The sequence below is a fragment of the Pseudonaja textilis genome, chromosome 2 (genome assembly GCF_049901715.1).
Source record: "Pseudonaja textilis isolate UNSWEBS1 chromosome 2, rPseTex1.2, whole genome shotgun sequence".
Classification (NCBI taxonomy): Eukaryota; Metazoa; Chordata; class Lepidosauria; order Squamata; family Elapidae; genus Pseudonaja; species Pseudonaja textilis.
The window spans coordinates 184,939,886-184,958,745 of NC_141991.1; the positions used below are offsets into that span (position 1 = coordinate 184,939,886).

Below are 18,860 nucleotides of genomic sequence, written 5' to 3' on the forward strand. Positions count from 1 at the left end.
GACACAAAGTATTTATATCTTTAGTTTTAAAATCTTCAATAATTTTATTACTATTACTTTTAATAAAGCAGATTTTACAAATAATGGAATATAATTGCTGTCACCTACTGCTATCAAAATTGTTCTATTAACAGAACTTACCCCTTGATTGGTTTCTTCATTTACTGTCTCTCCTTTCTCCAGTGAACAATGTATATATTTTCTCTCTGTTTCCTGTCTATAGCGTTGTCAGAATGGGATAACTTGCCATAGTCAACTCACCACTGCCAACTTGCTGTGGGACAACTTGCCACTTGCTGCGGGACAATTCGCTGCAGGATAATTTAACAATTCAGTTTAGTTATTCAAAATAAAATAAAAATATATTTTAATGTTTGTCATTCACATTTCATTCTGTCCCTCCTTTTGCATCCTTAAATGGTACTATTCCATCATTTCTTTGATATTAGTGATAAGTTGGGTGTAGCGAGTTTGTCATGGTGAGTTGGCTATGGCAAGTCGGCCATGATGAATTGTCATAGTCTTAGCCCTGTGCCTGAAAGTGGAGAGAAAACAATGGTGTTTCCACACTGACCCTACCTCTCTCCTGGGAATGAGAAGGCTTGAGGGGGGCCTTTATGCTTCAGCATGAGTAGAAATCTACATGATCCACAACCTAAATAAAACAGGGTCATGGATCAAATAATATTCAGTACATTGAATGATCTATAAGACATACATCACTTCACTTGCAAATGATACTGACATAGTTGTAATTCTACCTTGCTACTGTGTTCATACAAGTTCCTTTTTTGTGTTTTCTTGAAATAGCATTCATAAAAATGATAGATTATTGTGACTTATATTGTACAATTTTGTGGCTGTTGACAGGAAATTGGACTTCATCAGTTACGGGAAGGAGCTTCTGGTTCCAGTTTACGAGCAATACTGTGTACTTTTACCTTGTTGCTATATCACACCTTTGTTTCATTAATCCTTGGTAAGACTTATGAGTATCCAGGTGAAAAATAATTTAGTGTATCAGAAATTATTAGGAATTCAAATAACATTCAGAGAATGCAAATTAAATTAGCCCTGAACCTTCCTATGGTAGTATTAAGAAATGAACATCTCATGTATCAAATTAATTCATATTTAACTTCAGATGTTTGGAAAAATTAGAATGTTTTTGGTTTCTGATCTTTCTTCATTCACACACTTTTTGAAGATAAAGCAGTTCCATTAATACACAGAATGGGAGATAAGATTTTTATAGAATTGGATACCTAAATAATGATTAAAACTCCCTTACTACTGAAGTTATTTTGATAAAGAATAGGCTAAAAGCTAAAACTTAATTTTAAAGGAGTTCGATCATTCTTTTATAAATTACCTAGATCTCATCAGGGAAGGAATCTTACATTAAAAACAAGTTCTTTTGAAATTAATAAAATTGTTGTACCCTGTGACTATTATTAAGTGTTGTACCTTATGATTCTTGACTCTTGACGAATGTATCTTTTCTTTTATGTATACTGAGAGCATTTGCACCAAGACAAATTTCTTGTGTGTCCAATCAAACTTGGCCAATAAAAGAATTCTAATTCTTAAAAAAAAAGCCCTCTATAAAGATAATTATAGATCTGAACTCAAATTTCTTTTAAACATTTTATTGCATATAATTCTTATAATCTTGATGTTATTTATTTTAGATTTAGTTAAATTGGTCATTTATTAACTATATTACTGATATTACAGTTTTTCTAACTGATCATTTTTCTACATAAATGTTGATTCTGGATAGAAAAATAATACTTGTGCTTTGAGAGAGTGAGAGATTTTCATTTCCTTTTGGCTTTATTCCTACTTCATCTTTCATTTTAACTATCCTCCTGATACTTCATTTCATTAAAAAAGCAAGAGAAAAAAAAATCATATTTAAGCATTAAATCTGGAGGTTGTTTTCTTTTCTTTAAAAAACCTAATGTCTGATAGTATCTTTCAGTGTTCTGCTTCACTATGAATGTCTTCTTGTACTGTAATCTTTTACTATACAAGTTGTCCTCGACTCACAACGACAATTGAGCTCAAAATTTCTGTTACTAAGTGGGACATTGGTTAAGTGAGTTTGCCCCATTTTACGACCTTTTCTGACACCATTGTTAAGTGAATCATTGCAGTTCTTATGTTAGTAACAGTTAGTTGGTTATGGTTGTTAAGTGAATCTGGCTTCCCCATTGTCTTTGCTTGTCAGAAAGTCACAAAATCTGATTGCATGACCCCAAGACACTGCAATGGTCATAAATACATGCTAATTGCCAAGCATCCAAAGTTTGATCATGTGACCATGGGGATGCTGCAACAATCATAAGTATGAAAAATGGTCATAAGTCACTTTTTTCAGTGCTGAAGTAACTTTGAATGGTCACTAAAAGAACTGTTACAAGTTGAGAACTACCTGTACTATGACAACTTTTATTACATTTCATTAAAATAGGTTTTCTTTTAATCTTGTTTTCTAATAATACTATATATTAATTAGCTTGTATGAATCAATGTATGATATCATTATCAATACTGAGGGAGGATGTTGTTATTTCTACAGGAACAGGGGAAGCCAATCTCCTTGAAGCAGAGACTCTCCTTCAACCTTATCTTCAGAAGTTCCCAAAGGTTTTATGAATTCACATTGTTAAGTATTTTTAACTGTGGTTAACACTTCTACCATACTAACAAAGTTGCAATCTTTTTCAAGGGTGCCCTCATTCTGTTTTACGATGCCAGAATCAACATATTGAAAGGAAATTTTGAAAAGGTAACAACAGATTGCCCCCTTTTAAAATAAAAACTGAAATTCTGCATTAGTTATAACAAAATTTTGCTCACAAGCTTAAAAAAATCAAAGAAGGGAAAAATGGAGGAGAAAAAGAAAAATACTGTTTGGTAAATGCTCATAATGATCAACTTCAGTAATGACATTTGAGAGTGGAAAGAGCCAAAACAAAAAACAAAACCCAAACAGCTGTTACTCCACCAAGTTAGGGAATATCAATAGCAGTAAAAGGTTTACTTTCCGAAGAAGCAAGTCCTCATATTTTCAGTTTTTCATGTGATATAGCAAACCCTCATAAAAGTTTAATCTAGGCAAGAATCAAATATATCAATTCTTTCTTTGCTAAATCTGACTATTATTGTAAAGCCATTTTAAAACTTTTATATAGGCTTATTTATCCCACCTTCCACACATAACACCAAATTGCAGTTGTTTGGTTGAATATTTCAAAATATTGAACCATAAAGTTCATTATATTCTTTATATCTATCTTTTATATCAAATGAAAATAAAAGGCCATAATTTGAATGAGAAGTCTTCTTTCCTATGGTTTGATTTTTCTCTTCCTTTAAATTCCAGGCTGAGGTAACATTCCAGGACTGCATTGCAGCTCAGCAAGAATGGAAACAGATCCATCATCTCTGCTACTGGGAACTGATGTGGTGTTACTCCTTCCAGCAGAACTGGCTTCAAGCATATCGGTATGCAGATCTGCTTTGCAAAGAAAGCAGGTGGTCAAAGGTAAATGGGTAACCCAGTACTGTTGTGAAGTGGTGAAAACACTTCATGCTTATACAGTATGCCATCATACAAGCCTCCCTGGGTTAAATACTCAAATGCCATTCACCTCAACATTGACTTAAAGGAAAAAGTTAATTGTAACTGATTTTTAGCAACTGAGAAATTGGCAAAGTAGAAATTATAGTAACAACTACTGAGAAAAAAATGCTTTGCTAGACTATTATGGAACACATTCCACATTTATTATCATTTTTCAGTAAGATGGCTCTTTGCTTTTCCTATGACCTCATTCATATTGCCAAAAAAGTAATCTTAAACATGGGCATTTCTAAGAAGTCACAATTATGTCAAAACATTCATTACTTATGTCATCGGGCAAATAACACAATTATGTATACATGATGTCTGACACAAGTACATAATTAGAGACTAGTGGTGTCATGAATCTGTGTCATCTATCTACCCTTTTGCTCACCAAGACACCTGTGCTTTGTGTAAGGCAAAACTTTAATGGTAATGGAACAATAATTCAGCTTAATACCTCTGTGATCACACAGTGTGTAAAGTACATTACTGTGATCAGATATGTTGTAAGAAACTATATATTGAATATTTTTATTCTATTTTGCCTAGGCAATATATGTGTTCCAGAAAGCTGCTATTTTGTGTATGCTTCCTGATGCTGATGTGAAAACAACAGGAGAAGATATTGTAGCTTTGTTTCGGTAATACTTTTCAAAAGAAAAGAATTTATTTAAAGCTTCATCTTTTAAGCTACTTATCTGAAAATTTCATGTTTTTTGCCTGCTATCATTGCCTCAAACCTGCTGATCTGAGAAAGACTGCTTCCATTTATAACTTTATGGTTGGGCAGGAGAATCCTTTCCTAGGGGTTTGCTATAGAGTTCTTCTGCCACTTGAATTTGTATTCTAAAGTGGATGATGGCATATAAAATAAATTCTAGACATAAATATGTCCTACCCTTAGTTAAAAAATGTTTCAGCCACTCCTCTTCCAACTAGTACCTTAACCTGATTATTTAGAGATAATTAATTACTAGTTTTCACATCCAAAGTGAGAAATCTGATCTGGCATGAGACATTTTTGGTGAATCCATATTGCACCTAAGACTGCACTTCGTTACTAAAATTAAGATTTGCTCCATTCTGCTTGTAAGTTCCTGACTTAACTTTTAAGATTTGGGAAATTAGCTTCATTAGAGTAAAATACTTGGACTTCCTTGCATGATTTTTTTTTGGGTCATTCCATTAAATAAATTCCATACATTGGCCCTTACAAATTGTACTGTCGATCCAGTTGAAGGTAATTCAATAAGATTTGCTGCATTTGAAAAATATAAACAGGAGACAACTTAGAAACCTCTGTTCTTTCTTTGTATATGGTTTATTAGTTGGAATGCTTTCATAACAATCTTGTTATTGTTTTCTTTTCCAAATATACGGAAAGAGAACCTAAAAAAGGATTTAACCTTTTTTACATTGTAACTTTGCAAATAAATTTTTAGATATACTACTGTGGAAGCATTTCATCAAACATGCTTGAAAAGCTTTCTATCTTCAAGGCAATAAGTTAAATGTTGTTCACAAACCTTTTATTACTAGGATCTACATAAACGATTTCAACTCACTGCTGGAAAGCCTTCACCTAAATATCAGATTAGATTGATTGTTTTGATCTTTTTTCCTTTCCAGAGATATTTTCTTTTGTTCTTGGTCTTCTGTCTCTTCACTGTTTTTTGCAGGTTTTTGAGATGAAATTCCCTTTAGTGTTTAGCACTCATTTTCATTTTCTGCACCTGTATAGATAGCTATATGTTCTATAATGAGATCCTCATACCTGGTGATACCATGATTATGGGATTCTGCTAGTGTTGGCACTGATTCTTTAGAGCAACCTTGGCAACTTGAAGATGTATGGTCTTCAACTCCCAGAATTTCCCAACTCTCAGAATTCCCTTAGAACATGCTGGCTGGGGAATTCTGGGAGTTGAACTCCTCATGTCTTAAGTTACCAAGGTTGAGAAACTCTACTTTACATTTTTCTGTACCTTTTAAAAACTCATCCGTTCATCCAAAGTTTCATTTGATCTATGTTGTGGTGTTTAATGTATTTTCATAATTTTAATTTGCTACAGCTTTCTATGATTCTCTTACATTTTTATTTCTAAAAATACACTGCAAGTAATAAATATTATACATTAAAACTAAAATACCTCTCTAGGCTTTATTATACAGTAGAACTTGTTATAGGTTGGGGGATTCTGAAAGAACATCAGTAAAGCAAAAGTCAACAATGTGAGCTTTCAATGTCTAAAGAAACTACTTTTTTCCCTCTTATAGGCAAGTAGAAGGCCTAAAACAAAGAATTGCAGGAAAATCTATCCCAACTGAAAAGTTTGCTGTGAGAAAAGCACGACGCTATGGGACCTCTCCTCCTGTGAAACTAATAGTGCCTGCTCTGGTATTTACAGCAGACTTACTTCAATCATCTTTTGAGTGACAGAGTAAATATGTGTTTGTGTGTATGTATTCTTGTACATAACCAAGGAAAATTAGATTCCTATTTGGCTTTATCATGGAAACCCTAATTTATTTCTTGGATAAAGCACACGAGAAACCTATCTATTGACATTTCCTAAATATTGCTAAGATAAACTTAGAAATGTGTGATCTTACTGGAACTTATATATCAATGTACTGTAGCTTGCCATGTGAGTTATAATATTTTCAACTCTTGAGAGGCTAGTTGTTGAACATAAATTATTAGCAAATTGTGCAGAATATATATTCTAGTTAATAATGTAATATGTCTGCCAAGATCATTTCCTAAACTTTGGAGGTACATGGATACAGGATCTATCCAATTTCAGTCTTCATTTTGAGCCAGGTTACATAATAAATATTAAAGGAAGCATCTATAATTTACAGGCTGCTACAATTATAATCAATGTGATCCTATTTACAAAATATCATTTAGTATTTAATTTTAGTTAAGTTTACTTTATTGTCATTGCACCTTGTGCAATGAAATCAAACACCATCTTCATTGCACATCATGACCATGAAAATAAACACGAACACACATCCTTCACACTCCACACATTGAATTGAAAACCCAGACAACACACCAACACTGCACTATACAGTAGAATTCAACAGAGCTACTGCCCTGGGATACAACCTGTTTTTCAGCCTATTTGTCCTTGATTTTATTATTCTGTACGGTCTGCCAGATGGTAGTTAAAAAAAAAGGGTTCCCAGGATGATATGGATCTTTGAGAATGTTTTGAACTTTCTTAAGGCAGCGGGAGCTATAAAGCTCTTCCAAAGAGCGAAGAAGGCAACCAATGATCTTCTGTGCAATGACGTTAACCCTCTGGAGTGCTTTCCTATCTGCCACTGTGCAATTGGCAAACCATACAGAGGTACAGTAAGTTAAGATACTCTCTATGGTTCAGCGGTAGAAGGTCACCAACAGTTTTTCATTCAGTTGTTGGTTTCTGAGAAGTCTCAGGTAGTATAATCTCTGCTGGGCCCTTTTGACCATGGCTGCAATGTGAGCACCCCAGGTCAGGTCCTCTTTTATGGTAACACCCAGAAACTTAAAACTGGCCACTTGCTCCACTCGGTCTCCATTGATAAGCAAGGGTTGGATGTCTGATCTGTTCCTTCTATAGTCCACTATAAGCTCCTTGGTCTTATTGGTGTTGAGGACCAAGTTATTGTCTCCACACCACGAAAGCAACCGGTCCACCTCATCTCGGTAGGCAGACTCATCGTCCCTGGAGATGAGTCCCACCACTGTTGTATCATCTGCAAATTTAGTAATAGTATTATTAGCGTGAGTGGGAAAGCAGTCATGCACATAAAGAATATAGAGTAAGGGACTCAACACGCAACTCTGTGGTATACCAGTGTTAAGAATAAGGGCTGAAGAGGTATGATTACCTAATCTGACCCTCTGTGAGCGGCCAGACAGGAAATCCATAATCCAAAGGCAAATTGAATAAGAAAGTCCAAGGTCCAGAAATTTAGACACTAGACTATGTGGAAGAATTGTGTTGAATGCAGAACTAAAATCTACAAAAAGCATCCTCACATAGCACCCCTGCTGTTCTAGATGAGTCAGAGCAGTGTGAAGAGTGATGGCTATAGCGTCCTCTGTAGATCTATTTCTTCTATATGCAAACTGGTGTTTATCAAATGTATGCGGAAGACCAGAAATGATGTGCCGGCAGACCAATTTCTCAAAGCACTTCATGATGATAGGACTGAGTACCACTGGTCTGTAATAGTTGAGGTTATTGATAGGGAACTTCTTTGGCAGCCGAACAATGGTGGAAGCCTTCAAGCAAGTTGGAATAATGGATTGGGATAAAGACCGATTGAAGATCCTGGTAAAGACTCCAGCCAACTGATCAGCACAGTTTTTAAGCACTTGGCCAGAGATACTGTCAGAACCGGCAGCCTTTCTAGGATCCACAGCCCTCAGAATGCTTCTCACCTCCTGTTCCTCCACAATGAGGTGGGGGCTACAATTTGCTGGTGGTTGTATTTTATCTGTCTTCAAAGCGAGCAAAGAAATGATTCAGTTCCTCTGCCAATGAAGCATCCCCCTCAGCAGGGATGACATTGGTCGGTTGGTGGTTGGTAATTTGCTGAATCACTCGCCACACCTGCCTCATGTTATTGCTATAAAAATTATCCTCAATCTTCCTCTTATAATCAGTCTTGGCCTTCTGAATACCTTTCTTCCAAATTAGCTCTGGCAACACTATATCTTGCCCCATCACTGGACCTAAAGGACTTGGTCCTGTCATGCAAGAGGCACTGGATTTCCTTGGTCATCCAGGATTTCTGATTGGGATAGATCCTAATACATTTATCCACAGTGATAGTATCTGTGCAGTGTTTGATATAGCACAGAACAGTTGCAGTGTGCTCCTCTAGGTCAGGATGGTAAAAGATGTCCCAATTTGTGTTCTCAAAACAATCCTGAAGTTGTTGGGAAGCATCTTCTGGCCAAGATTTCACTGTCTTTATTATAGTCAAAGCCCGGATGTATACTGGTGCTAAAAGCAATGACATATGGTCTGATTGTCCCAAATGTGGTAATTGTGTAACCTTATAGCCATGTTTGATGTTGGTATATACTTTGTCCAATATGTTTGCTCCTCTAGTGGCACACTTAACATGCTGATAGAATTTAGGGAACACAGTTTTTAAATCAGCTTGATTACAGTCCCCCACTATGATATACACAGCATCAGGATATTTATTCTGCTGATTACTAACAATGTTATACAAGAACCCCAAAGCTATGGTAGTATTGGCATCAGGTGGGATATAGACTGCAGTAACCAAAACCACGCTGAATTCCCATGGAAGATATATGGGTCTACATTTAAGAGTCATATACTCCAGATCCATGGAGCAATGGCTGTCTACTGTCTTTGTATTGATACACCAGCTTTTGTTCACATAAAGGCTTGAACTTCTCCCTTTACTCTTGTCAGAATCTCTACTATGTAGCCTTCCAGCTCAACAGTTGCATCTGGAATGTGTGAATGAAGCCAAGTTTCTGTGATAAGCAAAACACAGTAGTTCTTGATGAATTAGTTTTTGCAATCTGTAGCCTTAATTCATCCATTTTGTTAGTCAGAGATCTTGCATTGGTAAGAAATATACTTGGAATTGAAGGCTTGTGTGGAAACTTACTCAGTCTAAAGAAAACCCCAGCATGGCATCCTCTCTTCCTGTTCCTCTTTCTCCACCTCTTCCTCCTTCCTCCTCTAGGATCCTAGCTGCCTCCTTCGGTGTGCTATGAAAATGTATAAAATCATCCATAATAGCCTTTTCACATTTCAGTCCAATTTGTAGCAAAGCTTGCCGACTATAGATGCCCCTTGCCCCACAGGATTCAATCAAGGAAAGGATCCAAAACACACACAGAATCATACACATCATACACTGAAAGAAGGAGTGGGCAGCTGCAGCATCCATGTGCGCAGCCATCTTGAAAACCATTTTTTAAAATAATAAATATGGATTCATGCTGCTGCAAGTAAGTTATATGAGTATTTGTATACTTACATTTTGAATGGTTCAAGAAGGCAAATACAAAAATTAAAATCTGGCACTTTTACTGAAAAAATATTAATTTTTAATTTGCAATTTTTCATGGTGTATCATTTTAATATCTGCTTCCTTTATATTAATTGCTTTTTAGCTAGATTCACAGAATACATTCGTTGCATTTTAAAGTTCTATTAATTTACACTGAAAGAAATGTTAATGCTAAATACTAAACATCTATCTTTATTCAGAAGTAAATAGATAACTTATTGTAAATAAGTACTTTTCATTTAATGACTTCTTTTTCTCAGGAAATGATGTATGTCTGGAGTGGGTTTTCAGTTCTTGGAAAGAGAGCTGACTTCACTGAAAATATGTTAATAACTATTGAAAAAGAAGAAACTCTTTTAAAAAATGAAACCCGTGAGTTTTACTTTGATTTATAAGATACAAATTACAGAACAAATGTAACTGAGTATATTTAAATATTCTATGAAGAAAAGACACATTTGCAGTCCTCTGAATTTAATGAACATATATTTTATTTATTGGATGCCATAATAAATAGAAGCCTGTTCTTTTCATACACCGATGAATCCATAGAAACTCACATTGATAAATCCTATCTTTACACATTGCTTGTGCTTGATAATGTTAAGCAAGGGCCATATTTTTTTACACATGCACACACAATTTTATTTAGAAATATTAATAAGCTCAGTTTTCCATATTCTAAGGAAAAACTCCTCTTGTTAGCTATATTTTTCATTCTTTCAAAGGTTATATAGTCTTAAGTGGGTTGGCAGTAAATATGAAACAAGCAAGGTTTTGTTGTGACAGTAGATTTTGGTTGATCCTGGCTGGTGTGGATTTTTAAATTCTAAACATGCAGTAATTAAGAGTTAGAGAACTGAGCAGAACAGAAATATGGTTTTCAAAGCAAGACTGTTGACACGTTTTGCTTTAACCTATTACAGGTAGCAAATAATATAATATAATAATTCAGGGAGACCCTTTATCAACTAAACTATCACATATTTCAAGGCTATATAAATAAGTGCTAAATAGTATTTCAAATATTAAATTCATCTTTTTAAACATAGCAATTAATAGACCTAATTTCATGATATTTCACATATTTAATATTGTATCTGTATCTGGAGTTATCATTTTGACTAATAATTGAATATGAATTAAGAAAGGGAAGTGGGAGAATGATAGAGGATTTGCTTTATTTTGGAGCAATCCAGTATTAAGATATTCTTTATAGATATTCCGCTTTATACTGGAATCAAATATTACTAAACAAGACTTTTATTAATTTTGTTGCTGTATATAATAGTTATTAAAGATTAGATTTAAAAATAGATATAAAACTGTTAATTACAGTATCTGACAATTGGTTGTATTCACAACCTTCATTATAATAGCTGTAATTTTAAACTCACTTATGTTTCATTTTCAGATCACAATGAATATTACATGGATGATGTATGTTTGCTACAACTACTAAAAGGACTGTGTTTGAAGCATTTAGGAAGACTCTTGCAAGCAGAACTCTGTTTCAGCCAAGTTATTCAAAGGTAAATATTGGGAACAGAATTTTAAGATGCAATAATATTCAGCAACAGAGAAAGTTTATTAGAATACTTCAATTAAAGCCATTAGAACGTAGCATTTAAGAGACATCTTTGTGTCATTCCCTAAGTTAGTGCCTGACTTTATTCTCCCACATTTGTTTTTTCCCCCTAAAAATCGGTAAAAGAAAAGCCAAGGGATCTGTGACATTTTCTCTTGTTTTTATGCTTGTATTGGAAAATAGGAAAAGGGGACAGGAACTGTTCAGGCACATATGTGGAATTCTTGCTTACCCTTCTGCCTCTTGTATATATTTAACTATAAGTGGACTTTCATCGAGATGGACTTTCATCCATCATTAGATGCAAAGCTGCTTGGTGTCTATAAAATACTGAGGCTGGCATTGACACAAAGGGAAAAAAACTTTAGTGAGTCTACGATACCATCCCATATTTATCAGATCAAGTCATCTAGCCACTACCTGCCTGAATAATAATTTTCACCTTTGGTTTATGGGGTAGCACACATATAAGTTGCTTAGAGTTTATTTATGTATTTAGTTAGTTGGTTAACATTTTTTATGCCACCCAACTTCCGGTAACTTTGGGTAGTTTCCCCACAATCAAATATGCTTTCTTTTCTGACAAAATTTCTGTCCAGTCAAGCAGTTGAAAGTTTTCTCTGCATAGATAAAACTTCACCAGTCAAATGGATCATGAAACTTCTGCAGGTGCAGAGATCCTTCTTTTCCACTGTCCAGGTTGGCTGGCTTCCATTGGAATTTAAAACTATCCTACTAAAATACATAAACATGGTTTAAGGAATACATGAGGTAGTTAATTTTAACTGGTAATTTTTTATAGATATATTCAAAGAAAAAGAGTTTTAACCAACCTTTTTAGTTGCCCTTAATGATACAATGTCTATTTGCATTTTAGTGAGAAACAATTAAAGTATGATACTTACTTAGCTCCATATTCAACATACGAGTTGGGTCTTCTATATAAAGAACAGAATGAAAGAGAAAAAGCTGTAAGATTTATAGAAACTGCAAAGTAAGTAATTTTTTTGTACAACTATAATCAATTATAATACATACACTATATATATATATGGTATTCAGCTTTGTTCGGGTATTTTCCCACGTCATTATAGTTGTGCTTTTAAAGTTGTAGCAACGTTTTGGCAGAATCTCATCTGCCATCAGGCTTCTGTATAGCGTTCGTCTGTGAGTCAGACTTTCACAGCCGTTTCAGTTTTAAATTTGGGGCTAGCCTACTGCTGTGCCAGAATGATTTTTTCTTAATCCTGATTGGTTGGGAGTCTTGGTCTGTGTTTATTGTGATTATGATTATGCTACTTCCAGCAGATAAAGGTAATGCTACAGTAGTAATGGATAGAAAAGACTACGAAACAAAATTCACACTCCAAGACTCCACATACAAACCCATAAACACAGACCCAACCACATATCTGGAAAAAATAACCAAGAAGAAAATTATAACCAGCCACATGAGCAAAGAGATCCAACAGACGATCATCCCAAGAGAAAAATCTTCCAGATGCCCCAAACTATACAGCCTCCCAAAAATACACAAAGAAGGCATACCTCTCAGACCCATAGTCAGCTCCAGAGGAGCACCACTATAAAACCTAGCTAAACACTTAGCAAAGCAGCTACAGCCCCATGCTGAAGCAGCAGCTTCACATGAACAAAACTCATACCACTTCCTGGAAATGATCAAAGATCTACACGTGGAACAAGATCTGCTTGTAAGTTTCAACGTGGTTTCACTATTCACTCAAGTCCCGATAAAAGAAACTCTTGAACTCATCAAAAATAAATACCAGCCAGCTAAACACCTCATGGAACTAGCAGAACACTGCTTAACCAACACATATTTCATATACAAAGGACAAAGATACAGCAAATTGAAGGAGCCCCTATGGAATCACCACTGTCACCCGTCATTGCAAACCTGTTCATGGAAGAATTCAAATCCAGAGCCCTAGCTAATGCCATCCACAAACCCAAACTATGGTTAAGATACATCGACGATACTTTTGTGATTTGGCCGCATGGAAAAGAAAACCTAAACTATTTCCTAACACACCTAAACAGCATGCACCCCAAAATCAAGTTCACCATGGAAACGGAAACAAACAAACAACTACCATTCCTAGATGTACTAATCTACAAAAAAAACAGATGGCACACTAGGACACACCATACACCAGAAGAAAACACACACCAACCACTACCTCAACGCCCAATCCCACCACCACCCAGCACAGATAAACTCCATGGCCAAAACACTAATCGCCAGAATCAAACGCCTGGCAGACAAGACACACATAAAGACTGAACTATGCATCCTGACTAAAGAACTGACCGCTAACGGCTTCCACAAAAGCAAAATCACCGGCTTGATCCACAAAAACACACTGAGAAATAATGGAGACCTAGAAGATGAACAGACCTATGGAACAGCTGTCCTGCCCTACATAAGAGCTACTGCAGACAAAATCAGCAAGATACTACACAGGCATCACATCAAGACTGCCTTCAAAACAGACAGAAAAATAGCAGCCATCCTAAGAAACCCCAAAGATAAAATTGACCTGGAAAACCAAGGCATATATGAAGTCCCCTGTGCGTCATGCCCTGCCTCATACATTGGACAGACCAATAGAAGAGTAAGTACCTGCCTGGATGAACACAAAAATGCAGTAAAAAAGCTGGAACACACTTCCTCACTAGTCCAACACATGAAAGCAACAGGTCATAGCATCGACTTCAATGGCACCAAAACCCTAGCCACTATAGAAAACCCCAGCCACAGAATTATCAGAGAAGCCATAGAGATCGAAAAAAGACCTGAAAGCATGAATAGAAGAGATGATTCCACCAGACTGTCAATTATCTGAAAGCCTGCACTCACAAACAAAAAAATCTCCACACCACAAGCCAGGCAAACACCTGGGCACAAACAGATCCCCCCTGATACTTCCAGTTCAAATACACCCCAACAAGGCACCCAGATGAAACCTAGCTTCCTAATAAATGATAGCCGTCCATTTACCCGGAGCCAAGCTGCACTAAAAGCCTCCAATACAGGAACACAATGTTGCCAGCCACAAAAAAAAGCCACAAAACAGACAGAAGATATTAGAAACACCAATCAAGCAGAACACAGCAAAGTCCAAGACCAATAAACACAGACCAAGACTCCCAACCAATCAGGATTAAGAAAAAACCATTCTGGCACAGCAGTAGGCTAGCCCCAAATTTTAAACTGAAACAGCTGTGAAAGTCTGACTCACAGATGAACACAATACATCAAATGTATTGATGATGGCAGATGAGATTCTGCCGAAACGTTGCTACAACTTTAAAAGCACAGCTATAATGACGTGGGAAAATACCCGAACAAAGCTGAATACCATACATCTAAGTACCCGTGAAAACTTAAGAAAACAAATATATATATCATCTTGCTTTAACATAGATAAGATACATATATTCTGTTGCTGCATCCAAAGAACAAGTTTGGTTCAAGATAACTTGCTCATTGAAAAAAAACACGTGTTGTTCTTAAATAACGCAAGAGATCAAACTGAATTTCCATATGATTCAGCTACTTCCACGTTAGAGAGAAATCTTAATTTGATGCACAAATGCCAAAAGTATAAAAACTGTTGCAGGAGCTCGATGGGGAAAACAGTGAACACACTCTGAATTGAAAATAGGAGAATTGACATTAAATTTGAAAGGTTTCTTCTAGTAGATCTTGTAAACTAAAATATGATCATCTGATTACTAGGAAAATTGAAACTTCAGCATTTGTGAGTAAAAATTAAGGTGGGATTTCTGTATTTGAGCAGGAACTAATTGAGAATTTGGATAATGAGAATGCCTGGTTTAGAACAGGGCATAGTCTAGAACAGTGCTTCACAACCTTGTCAACTTTAAGATGGGTGGACTTCAAGTCCCAGAATTATCTGGCCAGCAGCATGTTTAAAATTTTAAAAATACAGGTAGTCCTTGACTCATAACAGTTTAGTGACTGTTCAAAGTTATAACAACAATGAAAAAATGACTTATGACCACTTTTCACATTTAGGACCAGTGCAGCACCCCTATCGTCATGTGATTTACATTCGGATGCTTGACAGCTGGTTCATATTTATGACAGTTGTAATGTCCCAGGGTCTTGTGATCATCATTTCTGACTTTCTGACAAGCAAAGTCAATGGGAAAGCCAGGTTCACTTAATAACTGTGTTACTAATAGAACAGCTGCAGTGATTAATTTAACAAATGTGGCAAGAAAAATAATAAAATGGGGCAAAACTCACTTAACAAATTTCTCACTTAAATTTTGAACTCAATTGTGTACATAAGTCGAGGACTACCTGTAAAATATTTTCACTGGAAAAATCTCATCCAGATTTCTCTCTGTGATTTTATTGGAGTAGTTGGGCCATGGCAAATGACCAAGTAAACTGAATGTTGTTTTGTAGAAATAATTACAAGGAATATTCCATGGAATCCAGATTACATTTCAGAATCCATGCAGCACTTAGCAGTATGAAAGTGACTCCTGCTCCAACACCATGATGCCTTCTGAAGTTGATGCCTAACATGTCTGTACAAGTTAATGTTTGAAAGCCTACAAAAATCATGTAAATGATGTAACAAAAAATGTAGTTTATATTTTCTATCATTTGTGATAATTGAATGTCTGCCTAATCATTGTGAATGTTTTTTTTCTATTTCTTCACTTCCATATTTCTGCTTAACCTTTTAGAGGAAACCTATTTTATTTATAGAAAGATCAATGCTTGAAACAGTAGGGAATATTAAAAATTGCTGGTACAATAAAGAGTAATTCAAACGATTTATTTTTTTATGGAAATAATAATATTGTTTATGCATGAAACTCTACGGTACATTTGATAATAGTTTCAGCATTGCATAAAGGCTTGTATTTCTGCAGTACGTTTATTATGTAATAGGATTTAAAAAATTGGCTGCTGGTAGCCCTAGATGCTGTATCTGGATTTGAAGCTTAGTTTTACATACCAAAGACCAAATTACCATACTGTAGTCAAAATAATGCTTCAAGTCATTTCATGAATGTTAGCTTGCATTCAGTGCAATATCCTGACTCAATCTCTAAAGACAGGTAGGAAAGGGTTAGACTCTTGGATAACCTAAGAGTATTTTTAAAGTATAGGAAGAAAATATTTCTCAGTGAAAAGGTTTATAGTAAAGCAAAAACCAAATAATAGAAATGTTTCAGTTTTTTGTTCCATTATATCTGTTTAATTCAGCAACCTTACAGGGAATTCATTATAAAAATATGCAGCTAATGTTCTGAAGATTCTTATGGCCCCTCATTAATAACACTGGAGGTCAGCAGGTTTGATTCTATTTTCTTCCATATATGGTAGCAAAATTCTCAAATTCCAATTTCATATTATTTATGGAATTGGTATCCATAATGTTTGTTTAGCATATTATCTTGATCAGATTTTTAAAAAACATTTTGCAGTAACTAGTAATTAAATATTTTATTGTCCATCTTAATCTCTTATTAATATATATGTGTTATGTTGAGATATTTTGTATCACAAAGCCTGCAAGCAAATGACCATGTTTGAGGCTTATAAATGTTATTTGTCCCAGTTTAGTGTTTTCCCATAAGAATAAAAATGTGACTAATCAAGAATGTCTATTTAATGACCATAACTGTCTATGAAAGATATTTATTGATTTCATACATTCTATAGCTGTTTGAAATTAGTTTTTGTCCTTGTCTTTCTCTTTCTGTATTTAAATTATTTTATCAGCTGCTAAATGAATTGGAAAACTGGGCTTTTAGAGTTGTTGTTTTAATTGTCAAAATGATGGGCACATGCACAAAGTCCATGTTCATAAGCAGGCAGCATAGGAACACAAGGATATATTTTTTTCTAGCATGAGTTCTTATATGAATCAGTTTTTCCCCAATTAGCTCATTGCAATTGACTTCTTACTATACTTAATTCTGCAACATCTTACTCAGTTTTTAACACCTTCCAGTTTGAAGAAAAGCACACTTTGTATATAATTTTCCTACATCCTCTAGCTAAGAAAAGAACTAACAGTAAAACCAAAATATCAGAGCACATGTGGCTTTTATATTTTTAAACTGTGTGACACAATGCATGGTTAATACATTATTTCAACTGATTACAAATTTTAAGTATTTAAGAAGAGATTTAACTATTTCTTGCCTAAGGACCTCTCATACATCTACATCAAAAGTATTCTCTTTATCATAACAAATTGCCACTCTTGTGTATGTTTCTTTGTCCAGAGTTTCCCATCCAGAACTCCGCGAGTGTCACTAGGTTACTCATTACATTCTGTTAGACAAGAACATTGTAAAAATGTAGTCATTTCTAGATTTAAAGAATTAAATGTTAAACATAAGGGGGATACAGTTAGGCTTAAATCTGTTTTATTTCAACTTATAGTTTTGCATTAAAATATTACAACTTTTCTATGGTTGTGATCTCTATGTTAACACTAATTCTTTTAGTGTTATGCTGCTTAAATATCCATATTCTGCATTGCATCTGTAGAGCTAATTGTTTCCACATTTTGACAGAACCATTAGGGACACATTACATGCTTTTATAAAAGAAGTTACAAAAAGATTTTGTTCATGTAAGTTATAGTGGCAGTAGTTCCCATTTGACTTGCACTTTTATTGAGGCCAGGAAATAATATAATATAATATAAATAGATTTAGAAATTTTGCTAATTGCAGCAAAACAGTCCAGCTTCCATCAAAATAACAATTTATGCTGTGGAACTGATTTTAATATTCGACTACTGTGGATGTAATTGACTGCTATTTTTCTTGTCTTGTTTGCACTGTATTTTGTAAAACTGTCTCAAATTAGTTTTAAAAATTGAATAAACTAAAATGTAAACTATGTACGATTACTTGGAAACAAAGCTATTTTGGCTAAGCAGAGGTTAGTTTTAGTAAGTATATACAGGATTTAATGTTGATTGCAGTATAGCACAAGAATTACAGTAGTGTTATTGAGTAGAATTTGAAGAGAAGCTATAATCTTTCATGTGAGTTGTCAAAGTTTTGTTATCCTGCCTTTCTGTGATAGGCAACAAAATAAACATGTATTTAAATAATTCTGCAGAGATAGCCGTTTCCATGACTAAATAGGTTGCATATTCAATTGCAAGAAAATTGCCAAAGTATTTTTAGGAATGTGATGGTATACTGAAACTAAAAATAAATAAAAATTCTCAACAAGAGGTTTTACAAATTGCTTTGCTTCTCTCTCATGAATATCTGCACATACAGCCAGTAGAACATTTGATAACAAACAAGAAATGTTCAAACTGTTTTTTTTTTTCTCACAGTGTTTATAGCATTTTAACAATATTCAGTAAGCAGTAATATTGCTAAAACTTATGATGCATGTTAAGGCTGTCCTCCTTAATAACAGGATAAAACCTGAACCAAACAGCTAGTAGTTCTAGGCAGCCAAACTACTACAGGCAGACCTCGACTTACAACCTCAATTCAGCCCAAAATTTCTGTTGCTAAGTGAAA

General features: G+C 34.9%; 1 protein-coding gene across 2 annotated transcripts in view; it reads left to right on the forward strand.

Annotated features, from left to right (window-relative positions):
- The window catches only part of TTC39B (tetratricopeptide repeat domain 39B), a 69,738-nt gene extending 51,165 nt beyond the window's left edge, over positions 1-18,573 (forward strand). For both annotated transcript variants that reach the window (XM_087926600.1, XM_087926601.1), the window contains 10 exons: positions 871-979; positions 2,585-2,652; positions 2,735-2,794; positions 3,392-3,553; positions 4,187-4,278; positions 5,915-6,035; positions 9,961-10,072; positions 11,115-11,232; positions 12,166-12,282; positions 15,751-18,573. In XM_087926600.1, the coding sequence (XP_087782726.1) occupies positions 871-979; positions 2,585-2,652; positions 2,735-2,794; positions 3,392-3,553; positions 4,187-4,278; positions 5,915-6,035; positions 9,961-10,072; positions 11,115-11,232; positions 12,166-12,282; positions 15,751-15,847 (1,056 nt within the window). In that variant the 3' untranslated portion in view covers positions 15,848-18,573. The remainder of the gene's footprint in view (positions 1-870; positions 980-2,584; positions 2,653-2,734; positions 2,795-3,391; positions 3,554-4,186; positions 4,279-5,914; positions 6,036-9,960; positions 10,073-11,114; positions 11,233-12,165; positions 12,283-15,750) is intronic.
- Positions 18,574-18,860: the final 287 nt, after the last annotated feature.